This window comes from Hevea brasiliensis, chromosome 3 (assembly GCF_030052815.1).
Source record: "Hevea brasiliensis isolate MT/VB/25A 57/8 chromosome 3, ASM3005281v1, whole genome shotgun sequence".
Lineage (NCBI taxonomy): Eukaryota > Viridiplantae > Streptophyta > Magnoliopsida > Malpighiales > Euphorbiaceae > Hevea > Hevea brasiliensis.
In genome coordinates this window covers 9,724,915-9,740,026 of record NC_079495.1, presented here as the reverse complement: position 1 = coordinate 9,740,026, position 15,112 = coordinate 9,724,915, and the positions used below count along the sequence as shown (strand labels likewise).

The 15,112-nt window shown below is 33.3% G+C and overlaps 1 protein-coding gene across 2 annotated transcripts; it reads left to right on the top strand.

The window, feature by feature from the left end:
• The first annotated feature begins 436 nt into the window (after positions 1–436).
• Positions 437–3,943, top strand: LOC110637745 (guanylate kinase 2). Of its 2 annotated transcripts, none has more exons than XM_021788054.2 (11): positions 437–688; positions 1,315–1,349; positions 1,517–1,624; positions 1,747–1,823; positions 1,928–2,057; positions 2,256–2,618; positions 2,835–2,956; positions 3,035–3,170; positions 3,259–3,304; positions 3,397–3,502; positions 3,591–3,943. In XM_021788054.2, exons 2-11 carry the CDS (start codon positions 1,347–1,349, stop codon positions 3,706–3,708), a joined length of 1,209 nt encoding a protein of 402 aa, XP_021643746.2. In that variant the 5' UTR covers positions 437–688; positions 1,315–1,346; the 3' UTR covers positions 3,709–3,943. The 2 variants fall into 2 exon arrangements, with proteins under 2 accessions (XP_021643746.2, XP_057999806.1); XM_058143823.1 differs by lacking the exon at positions 437–688 and adding an exon at positions 947–983.
• Positions 3,944–15,112: the final 11,169 nt, after the last annotated feature.

The following is a 15,112-nucleotide window of genomic DNA, read 5'->3' as shown; positions in this document are numbered from 1 at the left end:
AATAATTATTACTACCTTAAAATTATTTTTTTATTAGATAATTTCTGAACAAAAAATTATAATAATAATAATAATAATATAAATAAATGAATAAATAAAAAATTCATAATAATAATAATAATTATAATTGTTGAATTTTTATTAAAAAATTCCATTTCAAATTCAAAATTTTGAAATCCCATCTATAAGTTTAGGAGTAACAATTTTTATTTTTAGAACAAAATAAAAAAGAAAGTTATCTTATTTCATCATATTAAATTATTTTAAAATAATAATAATAATAATAATAATATAATAAATAAATGAATAAATAAAGAGGAGGAAGCTTCAATTTCAAGGGTAGCTCACAAATGGTCAAGAAATTTAGAGCCGGTCTTGATGTTTCGTGGAATAAATGCGACCTAGCAAGAAGTCACCAACCACCGTTAACCGGTTAACCCCTCACTCTCTCTCTCTCTCAAACCCTTCTCTTTCTAAACCTCTCTTGCGCCTACAAATATGAGAATAATTCCCTTCTTGTTTTGCAGCTTCTTCTTGTATCCTAAGTTTGTTTTGATTTGACAAATTACCCACACATAGCTTACCCTTCAAAAAGAAAACAAATAGACTCATTTTCTTATAAATATCACCACCTTCAGCCACCAAAGCTTGTATTTTTCAGATAATTTTCTGCCCATATTATACACAGGTGCATACATGGGTCTCAATCTTTTTTTTCTCCTTTTCCTTTTTCTGCTACTCTTTTTAGCTTTATTTTGCATTTTTCATTGGTTTCTTTGTTCTGTCAATGGCTTGATCTATAGATTTTAGCTTTATCCAGATTTTTTTATCATTTACTTTTCTTTTAATCTTTGCATCTCTTGTTAGTTAGTTGAACATTGCCTGTCTACTTCTCATAATTTTGTGTTGCTGTTCTGTTTCTTTTTAATCCTTTTTACACATTTGTTTTCAGAGGTTTCAGGGAAAAGCGACATAAATTTTCTGTTAGTTCATACTTCCTTTATTTATTTATTTTTTGGGAGGGGTGGGGTGGGGGTGGGGGTTGAGGGTAGTTTTAACTGAATATTTTTGTTTTTCATTTGGAATGCTAAATTGGCATCTGGGTTTTGATTTTTTTTTTGGAGCTCAATTTTCATTTTTGTTCTTCTCATTTTTGGATTTTTCTGCCAATTTGTGTGTATGATGTATGGGGATCTATTTTCATTTTGCTTTTCTCAAGCTTGTCCATTCAAGATAGTACTTTAACTGTGATGGTAGATCAAGAAATATGGATCTTTTGATTTGATCTATTCTCTTTCCATGTTTATTGATCAGGGTGAATCTTGTATTGGAGGCATAGTTTCTCCATGGTGAGCTCTTAATTATTATTATTATTATTATTATCTTCCCTCATTGGATAAAATTGGTCAAAAGAAACGTGGACCACACTGAAGGAATGCAGCAAAGCATGGCATTTGAATGGGGGTTAATAAGGCTTTACTGTGATTTAACTTTTGGATGTTGTTGTGGTCAATAGGGAAAGGCCCCAGCTTTCATCGTTGATGATCTACAGAATGAGTATCAGAATGGATTTGGTTTTAAACATGAGGACTGTGAAATAGCCATTACCATAGAAGATAAAAAAGTAAGAATACTTGATCATAGATTTGGTTCTTCTCTAAAATGTTAATTTTATTGTTTAGTGATGAATCTGGTCAATCACCCTGCTGATTGTGAAATTGTATTGTTTGTTTTTGTTTTTGGCAGTACTTGATTGGTGGTAGCGATGATGAATCTGCATTTTCTATTGGAGTTCGAATTTTTGACAAAGCTACTGGGAATTGGTGAGCTTATACCTCTTCCTACGTTATTGTTGCTTTACTTGTGTCAGAGTGCTTATAACTGGGAGTCTGGGATTGCTAATTTGGGCTAGAATTTACCTTTTTAGGGAAATTCCTACTGTGCTGGGAACAAAACCCAAGCCATGTAAAGGTCACTCAGCTGTGTCATTGAATGATGGCCGAATTTTGATTATTAAGAAGGGATTTGCACCAGATGACTGCATTTGGTTTCTCGAGGTCTGTATTTCAGAGCTTGAACTTGTTGGGATTTAATTAGGAAAAATTAGGTTTACAGTTGTTTTTCTTAATAATTTTTGTTTTTTACAATTGTGAAATAAACTTTTTTATGAAGAAGTGAGTTTGATCTCTTTTTCTTTTATGAAAATCAAAATGGAGTATTCTTAACTTGCAGAATCTTAATTTCAATATTTGCAGGTGGACACTGAGTATGTTAAGAAGCAGAAAAAAGGTTTGGGGACAGAGGTTGTGGCCTGGAGTAAGGGTGTGAGGGGCAATGTTGAGAGGCCAGTTGTCATAAGTGGTCCTTCAGGTGTAGGTAAGGGAACATTAATATCAATGCTCATGAAGGAATTCCCATCCATGTTTGGATTTTCTGTAAGCCATACGACCCGAGCTCCAAGGGGCATGGAGAAAGATGGAGTGCACTACCATTTCACTGAGAGAAGTGTTATGGAGAAAGAGATAGAAGATGGGAAATTCCTTGAGTTTGCTTCTGTTCATGGAAATCTCTATGGAACCAGTATTGAAGCTGTTGAGGTGGTAGCAGATGCAGGGAAGGTAAAAACTTTCCCCTTCACTGCCCCACACCCCTCTCTCTCTCTCTCTCTCTGTCTCTCTCTCTCTCTTTAATATCTAATTATCTATAAAGATCATGAGAAAACACGATTATGATGGATTATTTCTTCTTCAACTATGTAAATATCTATTTTTATTTCTTCCAAAATATTTTTGTTTGCAAACTTGTAATCAGTTTGATTTTTATGTGGGATCTAGAGATGTATTCTTGACATTGATGTTCAAGGGGCAAGATCTGTGAGGGATAGCACTTTGGAGGCAATTTTTATCTTTATCTGTCCTCCGTCAATGGAGGAGCTTGGGAAGAGACTTCGTGCAAGGTGAGCCAAAGTCTCCTTTGGAGACCTTACCATTCATATATCTTCCTGCATTGGATCTGATTTAAATTCTGTCAACAGGGGGACTGAGGCAGAGGAGCAGATTCTTAAGCGACTTGAAAATGCAGAGGCAGAGATGGAACAAGGAAAGTCATCAGGCATCTTTGATCACATTTGTTATAACGATAAACTTGAAGATTGTTATGAGAACCTCAAGGTAAATTCTGTTACTTGACTTTTACCCATGGACAATTTGGTTATAAATGCATGTTTTTTATTCTGATTGTGCCTTTCATTTGCTGCAGAAACTCTTGGGGCTGGATGGAACTGCAGTAGCTACCCAGAAGTTATGTAAGATTTCTCTTATTTCATGTGCTGTTGTGTATACATGCAATTGTTTCATGCCTTGGAAAATTGGTTAATGTCTTATCATGTCAATCCAGCACCCCAAGGGATTAATCTGCCTGTGGACCATTCAGTTTCAAGGATTGATAATAAGATTATCATAAATTGTGGAGCACCAGAACTAGAGAAGGCATCAAAGAGCTTGTGGGTTCTAATTTATTTTGCCATATCTAATTGAGTGCTTAAATGATGTGATTATTGACTTACCAATATGATTATGTGGATCGAGTAGGATTGTCTTGGATGTATCCTCACTCAAGGGAGGGGCACCTGGACGGACAAGGGGACTTGATGTGTACGCCGTCGACTCATTTTCAGATGGATTAAATGGGATCAATCAGCTGAGCTAACATCTGGAGTCATCCTTCATTGATGCTAACTTGGTTTCTCAAGTTCATAATTTTCTTCAATCTTTGCTTATATAACTAAGAAAAGGAGTGGTGACAAAAGGCTCTAGATATGAATTTGCATGATAATTGCATATCTTCCTTCTCAGTTCTTGTCGTTTCCATTTTTTAATCATTCTTTCCCTTGCATTTGAACAATTGTTATTTCCCTTGATGAGCAATGAGAGATGATTTACGATTTGTGTGGCCAATGAAAGCAACCATTATCAGCCTTCATAACTGTTTTATGTATAATTGATATACTTTGACCGTTGATTATGACAGAACCTCACATGGAACTCACCGTAATCAATAATCATGATAAAACCATTTTATATACAATGATTTCTTGGCATTTAGTCACTGTTAAATGCTTCCAGAGATACAAATTGGCAAAATTTGTCTCCTTTTCTTAGTCATCTTCTATGCTTTTAGTCAATTTTCAGATCAAGTTGGCAAACTTTAATCTGTAGTAACAGTGAAAGAGGATATGCCTTTTCAAAGATACAATAGAAAAGTAGAGATCTTTCACGTTGCCTTTTCAAGATTGCGGTGGCGTGAAGGTGGAGGTGAATGGGTGGGAAATGGAAGGATAGATGCTCCCAATTTTAAAAATTCAATTGCATGATAGAATTTTCTTTCACTGATTGCCATTGGCTCTGAGACTTGCCCCACTTGTTCTTTTAACTGTGGGATTTGTATCAGTACATACCCTTGTCTATTTTTTGTGGGTCTTCCTTTCACCTTCCATTGGCCTAGATTTTTCAATTAGAATGGACTTCTGTAATCTTAATAGGCAACTGGCTCATGTAGTTTCTAATCAAATGAGTGATGATGGATCAATCTCTTTTACAAAAATCTAAATGTTGATATTGATTTATATTCCAATTTTTTTTCTTTAATTATAACATTTTGGTTTGGCTCTATTTGTTAAATAGTGAAATTTATTGAGACGGTTCTGTGATTTGGATATCTTAAATTATTAGTTTGAGGGGAAAAAAATTCTCAATTAAAAGTTAGATATGTTCATAGGAAGGGAATTTATTCAATCAAATCCAAAAAATAAAAAGGGTTTATTTTTATTATAATAAACTTTAACTTAAAAAAAAAAAAATTAAATATGGCAGCTTGGTTTAATCCACGATCAAAAAGTTGTAAAGAGCATTTGCCCCACCAAGAAAGCTATGCTGTTGGATTCTTGCCTATAAAATCTTGAATTTCCTTCATTTATGATGAAATGCCTAAAACATTAACTTAGATTAAGATAAAACTATATAAACTAGAAATAGGATTACAAGATATTATTAAAATCCAAAGATATTTCCCAAAACAGAAGTAGAGGAGCCGTTGAAGCAGTTTTCAGTTGTATAAAGGACCTGTCACAAGCCCTGGCATTGGCGGGTAAAGGGTAGGGCCTTAAGAGGAGGTGGTGGCCAAATCAGCAAACATGATAATTTTTATTAAAAAAATAAAATAAAATACGTGATAAAATTTGAGGATAGAGTATAAAAATTACATTTGGTTTGATAGATTTTTAATTTTTATTTTTATTTTTTAAAAATTTTTTTAATGGTTTGAAATGTTCCACATATGTAAAAAATGCAAAAAAATTTGGTGATGTATGGGAAGCTTCCTATGGGGGGGGGGGAGGAGAACAAGAGGACATGTGCAAATGTCTTCACCAAAACTTTTTTGCAAAAGTTGATGGTGATGGAGAGACCCATAACTCACACAACTGAAACACCAAGTGGGTGATGGAATTTGACTAAGTGGTCCTTTTTTTGCAGTGTTCTTGTGGCCCTTATCAATCCTCAATCACATGCTTTCAATAGAATATGAATAAATAATTTGCTTTTTTTTTTGTAAAAAAAAAAATTACAAATCATATTTAAAATTATATATTTTTTTTCATTAGAAAAATCAATCTACAATTATTCTTGTTCTTTAAATTCATTGGAAAAGTATATTAAAATATCAAAAGGATTGGTATTGCTTTTTTTTTTTTTTTTTCTTAGTTATATATATAATAAGTTGGTTCTCTCAAAAATGAGAAAAGCAATCTAAATCACTTTCAAAGGCTACAAATTAATCTCATAATTCTATAATCCAACAGCTTTCTCGTAATTTTAGAATAGATAAAAAAAATTAAAAAATTAAATTAATATCAATATCTTCAAATGGTTCGTGCATGAGAAACTCAAAACTTTAAACGTTGGATTAGCTGAAAAGTAAATTTGCATGGGATTGGTCATTGAGAAATTATTGTTTGCTTTCTTTTTATATAAATTTATGAGTCTTACTTTTTATTAATATAAAAATAAAATAAAATTTTGAGTGAAAAAAAGTAAAAATTTTAGCACTTTTGATATATTGTATAATTAAAAAATTACCAGTAATGTATGTGATTATTAATATATTTTTAATTTATATATATATATATATATATTTAAATTTTAATATATAAAATTAATATAATGTCTTAAATTTTTATAATTATTGTATATTTTATTTTTATTATTTTTATCTCTCCAACTTTTAAATAAATATTTCATAATAGAAATAAATAATATATATATATATATATATATACATGTAATTGGTATACGGTAATATATTCTAATCTACCTTAAAATGGCTACTTATTATCTATACTATATATAAATGGAGGAAGGGGAGGAACATTTACTTTTCCAAAAATGCCATTCATTTTTTAAATATATTATAATTATATTTTATTATTTAAATTAATTTTAATATTTATATAAATTTAAAATTCTTAAATTTAGAGTTTATATAAATTTAAAATTTTAATCTTATTTATATTTAACTTCAATTAAATAAAAATTTTACTAAAAATAATTACTTAAAATAAAAAATAAAATCTACATATATATATGAAGGGAACTTAATATTTGAAATCAAATTTTTACATAATATTTAATATTAGGATTAGATTTATTAATAAAGAAATATTTTATTTTATTTTATTTATATAATTATAAATTATTAATTATTTAATATTAGAAACAATATTAAAGTAGGATTAGATCTATTATTTACATAATTATGGACTATAGTGACACGATTCAATTTGTGATGATATTTATATTTTTTATTTAAATTATTATATATATTAATTATTTGAGAGTTCTATTTTATGTGAAATAGAGTGTGATATGGGATAATAATCGAGATGGACACCCTGTATTTACAATACTAATGAATGAAAAATATGGTGTTTTGCTTTTGTCACTTATTGTTATCTCTTCTTTAAGAAGTAAAAAAATTGCCAATTATTTATCATTATTCAATCTGATCGGTATAAATTGTTTGATATATTTTTTATCTTATTCACGTTTTTTTTTTTTTTTTTATGATATGTATCTGTCTCCACTATAAATTTTTGTTATATTATACATTATAAAATATTAATTGGCATAAATTATAGTTAGAATAATTGTGTTGTGAGTTTATACATTATAAACACATGTTGTGATTATAATTTAACTAGTGTAAGTTACTGAATAATTAAATTAAGTGTTCGACTCAAAGAGTTTAGATATTGATTATAGATGTAATTTCTATAACTATCTAAAATTAGTGCAATCTTATCATGAAATACACATCCATTATCTACAACAAATAATTTACTCAATATTCATACAAAAAGTTAATTTGGAGCTACTTACACACCCAGTGTATCACATCAATGTATGTATATGGAAGCTGATCCCCTATACAACTCTTTTAATCCAATATCTGTCAACGAGGTCAACTCAAGCTGGACTTTCGCTTAATAATTCAAGTGCGGGGTTCAGCGAGATTATCTCAAAAACGTACTCACCCCGACTTATCCATATATATATAAGGATTAGGTCCCAGCGAGTCAACCTCTAGTTGTGGCTACTCGTCCTACCACATCCATATCCACACCAAACTTACGCCAACACACACACAGAGCTCCAAATTATTCTCAAGGTGGTATTACAAATAAATAACAGTAATTAAATATGCAACAACCAAATGCTCCTAATATACTAGCTATACATGTGAAGAATTAAATATTTATAAAATACATGAGCATGCCAGATATATAATTAATATTAAAATTACAAAAATAATCAATATCCAATTCACAGATTGGTCGATCAAATTGCAGTTGGTCCGACTGGAAGAAGAAGAAGAAAGGCTAGCTGGCACCAATTACCTAGATAGACATATTGATCCTTATCAAATTTACTAACAAAAATAATTAATTAATTTAATCAAAGAAGCAAAAATAATTTTTTTAAAGTCTTACCGAAATTTCGGCAAAGTCTCTCTTATAACTAGACCTAACTCCCTTATAAGAAAATGCAACATCAACAACACACAGGGCCTTAGGCCCACCACAATAATTATAAAACCCATCTGATGCCTACAAGAAACCTAATCTATGTCCAATCCTCCAAACTTCAACTCGAGTTCCTAACTCCTCTACAATCTAAATATTTATTTTTTAACACTTCAAAAATTATAAAAATATTCATGGAGTCCTCTACATTGTCCTTATATTAATTAAAATTATTTTACTTAATTTTACTAAGCCATGAATATTTTATAGATTTATCAGTTAGTTTAACTAAGGTAAAAATTACACAACTTAAGTTCAGGACTACCTTTATAAATTCTGCTACTTGGAATGCGTCCGAGACATTTGAAAATGCTGGAATCGACTGTAATATTGACTATGTTCTGGGACATGCCGCCAAGCAGCTGGATTAGGCCGAAAACTCAGTCTCGAGCGTCGGTGAGCTAACATCAATCCGATTGCACCTAAACGAAGCCCATAAATTGTTAAAAGTTATCACAATTATTTTTAATTTATGGAAATAAAAAAGGCTCGAAAATCTTACCGAGCGATCTGGACCGTCCGATGATTACCTCTTTCAAACGGTGTTTGATTAGAGAAGGGTTGGTCCCATCTCGAAGGTCTCGATGCACTGAATCCATCGGTGGTCTAAGATCGCCGATTTGATGATTAGATCGCCAGAAATCTGATCGAAAAGCTAAAAAAAAACCCATTTCTCTCTCTCTCTCTCCTCGTTTGCTTGAATTTAGTGGCTGTCGACAGTGAGGCTGGTCGGAAAAGCTTTCATGGGCTGAAGGGCATCAATCTGGACCAATGGGGTGGGCGGAGGATGGTCGGAACGGCCAGAAAATGGCATTGAAGAATCGGTTCTCTCTCCTCTCTCTCTTTGCTTCCTCGCCAGGGAGCTATTGTTCCTCACCGTCTTGCAATGCGCCGCCATTGTTTGGCCAGGGAGGAGTTTCCGGAAACCTCACCGGCAGTGGTGATTGGTGGGTTGTTGTCCCAAAACAGTCCAAGAGGGGGGTGAATTGGACTTTAACAATTTTTCAGCTCTTGCTTATAGCCTAATGAAAAATTGTGGCTTTGTTCAACTAGGTGCTTTTCTATGTATATAATGAAAGTAATATGTGTTTCAACAATGTGTTCCTAAGTTGCAATTCAAGCCTTAATCAATGTATATGGCAATATCTAACAAAACATGCATCATACAATATACAACTAATTTCTCAAGTCACTCAATATGTCCTCAAGTTTATCAATTCAATCTATTCAACCAACATTCAATATCATGTATAAAAAGTAAAATTTAAATTGCACAAAAATAAGGAGGTCAAGGTTAGAGAGATCAAACACAATGATTTTTATAGTGGTTCGGCTTAACTAGCCTACATCCACTCTCTCAAAGAACCATCTTTGAGTTTTCTCTCCATTATTTGCTCTTTTGAAGGCAAGAGACCAAAATCCCTTTACAACTTTTCAACACCAAGCTTTTACCAAGGTAGCTTGAAACCTTCACAAGTGCTATCACAAGCACTTACTCTCTCAAGCTTCAATAGGTGCTTGTACAACCTCTCTTAAATGCAATTTAATGTTTCAACACTCACTCTTACTCAATACAAATCAAACTATAAAGAAGAGATGAGTTGATTTGCCAATGGTAGCTCAAAGACTTTAAAGCTCTTGAATGAAAACAATAAATGAAAAATCAAGATTGGAGTTCAAATGTAAGCTTTCATCAAGTGTAAATGAAGTAAAGAAGGTGTATTTATAGTCCCAAATCATTTTAGACCGTTTGAAACCCTTTTGGAACGTTATACACACTGCCCAAGACAAAATGGCCGTTATTTTGTCATTTTGTGCGAAGTTGAGCAGCTCTGATCAATTAGTAAACTAATGAAATATTGGTAGCAGTCAGTAAACTAATGTTTTTAGCAAACACATTAGCAAACTAAAAATTTTAGCAAACCAGTTAGCAAACTAAGTCAACAGCTGCATGTCTCAACTTGCAATATAAAATGATTTAGACCTTAAAAAAAATGTTTCAATAGTAGTGTCCAAGGTTATGATGAGAAAAAGTAATCAGAAAATAAAATTTCATTTTTGAGCTCCATTCGACTAAATTCTCATCTATTCTTTTCACAAAAGACGTAAGACTCAATATCTAATACTATGCCTTTCATACCTTTTCTTTGAGTCTTGGCTTCCATAGTCTTGTTCCTTTCTCATTTTGGATTTGTCTTGAAATGCCTTTGAGTATCCTTTCTCCTTAGATGCAACTTCAAGAATTCTTTATGAATAAGACAAAAAATCTACACATCACTTTAAAGTTGGGTTAGATAGATTCTGTTTGAGTTTTATTATCATCAAAATCAATGCTCATTTTGAGCTACACGGGGTCAACAATCTCCCCCTTTTTGATGATGACAAAACTCAATTGAATTAACAAAAAATAAAAGTGTGTGAAAGTTTATGTGAGTATGTAAATCCAAGCAGTATAGTACGCTGAAAATGCTCCCCCTAAATATATGCACATAATTTCCAAGAAATCTATTTTCTGTACATAAGCTCCCCCTGAGTTTATGCTATAAAGCATGTTCACAATATTCTCAAAAAGCATTTCCATTTGTCACAAGTATAAACACATATCCATCAACACAAGTATCAACACATATCCATGTCCATCAACACAAGTATAAATACATATTCACATAACCATATCCATCATATTCTCCCCCTTTTTGTCATCAATCAAAAAGGAAACAGGAGAAAAGAACCAAAAAGAATCATGTTAGCCCAAATTTAAACGCAGTAAGGTGAGCAGTAGCAAACTAAAAACCAATAGTAGCAAACAGACTAGTAAACTAAAAATGCAGATAGGAAACTAAAAATCCAGATTAGATGTGAATCATTTAAGTCTTTTGCTCTTGCGAGTGGATTTGGAAGGCACCAACTTCTTCCTGGTGGGTTTAGCAGCAGGTGGCTGAGATCCTTGGTCAGCCACTTGATCATCCTTCGGTGGCTCATCTTCATTAGATGGTGGTTGAAGAGCGGCAGCTAGTGACTGATATGGATTTGACACGGTCGACTTAGTTCTTTTTCTACCTTTCTTAGCTGTAGGGACAGCAGCTGCAGAGAGTTGAGATGGAGCACTAGCTTGGTGATCTTTTAGAGAGGCTTCCTGTTGCTGCGTAGGGGCAGCAGCAGGTTCAATAGGTGGTGCACTTGGAGGTTCAACAGGCAGCTCACCTTCAGGTTCTACAACCTTTTCACTATTAGGCTCAGTAGGTATACCAGTTGCAGGACCAATTTCAGGTTCAATGACCTGTCCACTAGCATGGTCAACAGAAACTTCTACTGCAGGTTCAGCTACTTGGTCACTTTCATGTGCCACAGCAGCTGGAGACTCACAAACCTTATTACTTTCACCCTTATCAGCAGAGACTTGAGTAGCAACCTCAACTTTAGTTGGGAAACCAGTTTCCTTGGCCTGCTGAAGATCCACAATTAGCCTCTTTAATTCCTCATTTTGAGTAAGCAGGTGACTCACTTTGTAGTCAACCACATCCACAAATTTTCGCAAAAGTTCAATGGACTGATGGGTTGAACTAAATTGATCATTAACAGCAGCTTTTAGCCCTTGAAGCTCACTCATAAATTCATTTGTAGAATCAGAACCAACCTTAGCTGAGGAAGAACCACCCTTTTCAAACCTTTTCTTTCTTCCATCAGTGTCAGAGTGAATTTCTCTAAGCACAATCAAATCAGTCCTAGAGCTTTCCTTAGAGACATTTACATTTAGCTCTTTAAACACAGCAGTCAAGAGATGTGCATAAGGCAGTTTTCCAATCCCATAAGCTTTGCACATGTTCTTGAAAATTAAATAAGCCAAATTCATCCTTACTTTGTTAACAATGTGCCAGATAATACACATGTCCAGGTGACTCAAATAACCATAGCTACCAGATTTAGGACAGAAGATGTAGTTCACCATACTGTGAATGATTTTGATATGTTGAAAAGCTTTTGTGCTGGTGGACTTTTCATTTGTGGCAGTGTTAGCAGGGAACACTTCATTTTCAAACTCAACCAAATTAAAGCCTGCCACCTTAGCAACATCCTTATGTGTGGAAATTTTATTTCCATCATTTGGCAAGTTTAAAGCCGTAGCTATCATTTCAACAGAGACACCATATACACTGTTGTTCAAAACAACCTCAAATTTGTCCTCATCATCAACTGTTCTTAAAGTCCTATAAAACTCTTGAACAAGCCTAGGGTAATACTCATTTGTACATTCACACACATCCATCCATCCTTGAAACTCAAAAAGTTCTTTGAATTGAAAATTTACCTGATTAAAGTACTCCCATTTGATAAATTTGCAATCTAGCAGCACTTTATCCACTGAGCCCGAAGATTTGACGGCGCGCATTTTGCGTTGGGTATCAATCCCTCACTTTTGTCGCTTCTTTTTCTTTTCTGGTGTTGATATAGTGGGTTCGACAGCCTTGGATGGGTCAGAAGACTCACTAGCTGATTTTGATTCAGGTAAGTTTTTCTTCCCTTTCAATTTCTTTCGTAATGTAGCGACAGGGATATCGTCGGAGGCTGATGAGGATGACGAAGCAGCCGCAGCAATAGGAGACTTTCGTTTAGCACGAGCCATTAACGGAAAAAGATGGTGAAATTGAACACTGGTTTTTCGGTATGTAAAGAGTGGAGAGGAAAGGAGAGACGAGAGGTCTGATGGGTTTGGGTATATTTTGCCGGAAAGAAAATGGGTTTGTTTTAGAGGTATAGTGTCGTGAACCGATGCAGAGGAGAGAGGGTGACGGTTTCGTGTGGCAGAGGATTTAAGTTCTCTTGAGTCCCGCGCTTTTACATTTCTTGTACTTTATACGAACTGTTTTCTTTCCCCTTTTTTTTTATTTCAAACAAGTCTATCTATCTTTATATGCACGAATAAATATTTCTACATGTCTGACACAGCACTGAGAATGTGATATCAAATGTGAAAAGATAAATGCATTGTTGGACACGCAGAGAGTTTCAAGCACAATCACCTTTTGGTTTGAGATTTGAACAGTACACGATATAGCAAACTAATTTTAGTCATGCAATATTAGCATACAACTTAGTAAACTAATTTCTCGAGTACACAAACAAGTTAGCTAATGTTCTTTAGAGATTTCTTAGCAAACTTATATCACAGTAAATCACTCACACATTGGACAAAATGAAATTATTATGAATTAAATTTCAAGCAAGTGGTTCACACATACCAATTTCCCTTCTAATTTTACAAAAGGTTTCTTCATTAAGTGGTTTTGTAAAAATGTCAGCAAGTTGATTTTCCGAGGCAACAAACTCTATTTTGATATTTCCATTTTGAACATGATCTTTAATAAAATGATGTCTGATCTCAATATGTTTTGTTCTTGAATGTTGGACTGGATTTTTGATCCAGTTTATGGCACTTGTGTTGTCACATCTAATTGGAACAAGATTATATTTTAAACCAAAATCTTCCAATTGTTGTTTCATCCATAAAATTTGAGCAACACAACTACCAGCAGCTATATATTCTGCCTCAGCTGTAGATAAAGCTACTGAAGTTTGTTTCTTACTGTGCCAAGAAACTAGTGCAAGACCAAGAAATTAACAAGTACCTGAAGTACTTTTTCTATCCAGTCTACTTCTAGCAAAATCAGAATCACTATAACCAACAAGATTAAATGATTCACATTTTGGATACCATAAACCAATTGAGTATGTGCCAATGAGATATCTAAAGATCCTTTTAACTGCACTTAGATGGGATTCTTTTGGACATGATTGAAATCTTGCACACAAGCAAACACTAAAGTGTATGTCTGGCCTAGATGCAGTAAGGTACAAAAGAGAGCCAATCATACCTCTATAAAGCTTGGTATCCACTTCTTTACCTTTTTCATCATTGTCCATTTTAATTGTTGAACTCATAGAAGTGCCCATGCTCTTCAAATCTTCCATCTTAAATTTCTTTAACATATCCTTGATGTACTTTGATTGATTTATGAAGATGCCATCTTTCATTTGCTTAATTTGAAGTCCAAGGAAGAATGTGAGCTCACCCATCATGCTCATTTCAAATTCATTCTGCATAATCTTAGAAAATTTCTTGCAAAGAGATTCGTTAGTAGCACCAAAAATTATATCATCAACATAAATTTGCACAATGAGCATATCATTATGATGCTTCTTAACAAAAAGTGTTGTATCTACTTTGCCTCTTTGAAAATCATTTTGTAAAAGGAATTTACTAAGCCTTTCATACCATGCTCTAGGAGCTTGTTTTAAACCATATAAGGCTTTAGTAAGTTTATAAACATGATTTGGATGCTCATGATTTTCAAAGCCTGGAGGTTGTGCAACATACACTTCCTCATCAATATAACCATTTAAAAATGCACTCTTGACATCCATTTGATAAAGCATAAAATCCTTGTAACATGCAAAGGCACACAACATTCTAATAGCTTCAATTCTAGCAACTGGAGCAAAGGTTTCATCAAAATCAATCCCTTCCTCTTGGTTGTAGCCTTGAGCCACTAGTCTAGCTTTGTTTCTAACAACATTGCCTTTTTCATCCATTTTGTTTCTAAAAACCCATTTAGTACCAATAATTGAATGATCTTTTGGTTTAGGCACTAAATTCCAAACTTTATTTCTCTCAAATTAATTTAGTTCTTCTTGCATGGCAAGAATCCAACTTTCATCATTTTGAGCATCTTCAAAACATTTAGGTTCAATTTGTGAAACAAAAGCAACATTATCAAAATATCTTCTCAATTGTGCTCTAGTCATCATCCTCTGAGATGGATCATCAATAATGTCTTCTTGGGGATGATTTCTATGGAATCTCCATTCTTTAGGTAAATCTTCATGTTGGGGCTCTTTTACTTGTAATTCTTCCAAATTTGGCATTTCTTCATTGATTTGATCTTCATTGGCATCATGGACATCTATTGTGGTTTC

Bases quoted from the DNA above. Each gene is read 5' to 3' on its own strand.
- LOC110637745 (XM_021788054.2), top strand. The intron at 1,625-1,746 runs GTAAGAATACTT...TGTTTTTGGCAG, and splicing joins TTACCATAGAAGATAAAAAA to TACTTGATTGGTGGTAGCGA. The intron at 3,305-3,396 runs GTAAGATTTCTC...ATGTCAATCCAG, and splicing joins AGTAGCTACCCAGAAGTTAT to CACCCCAAGGGATTAATCTG.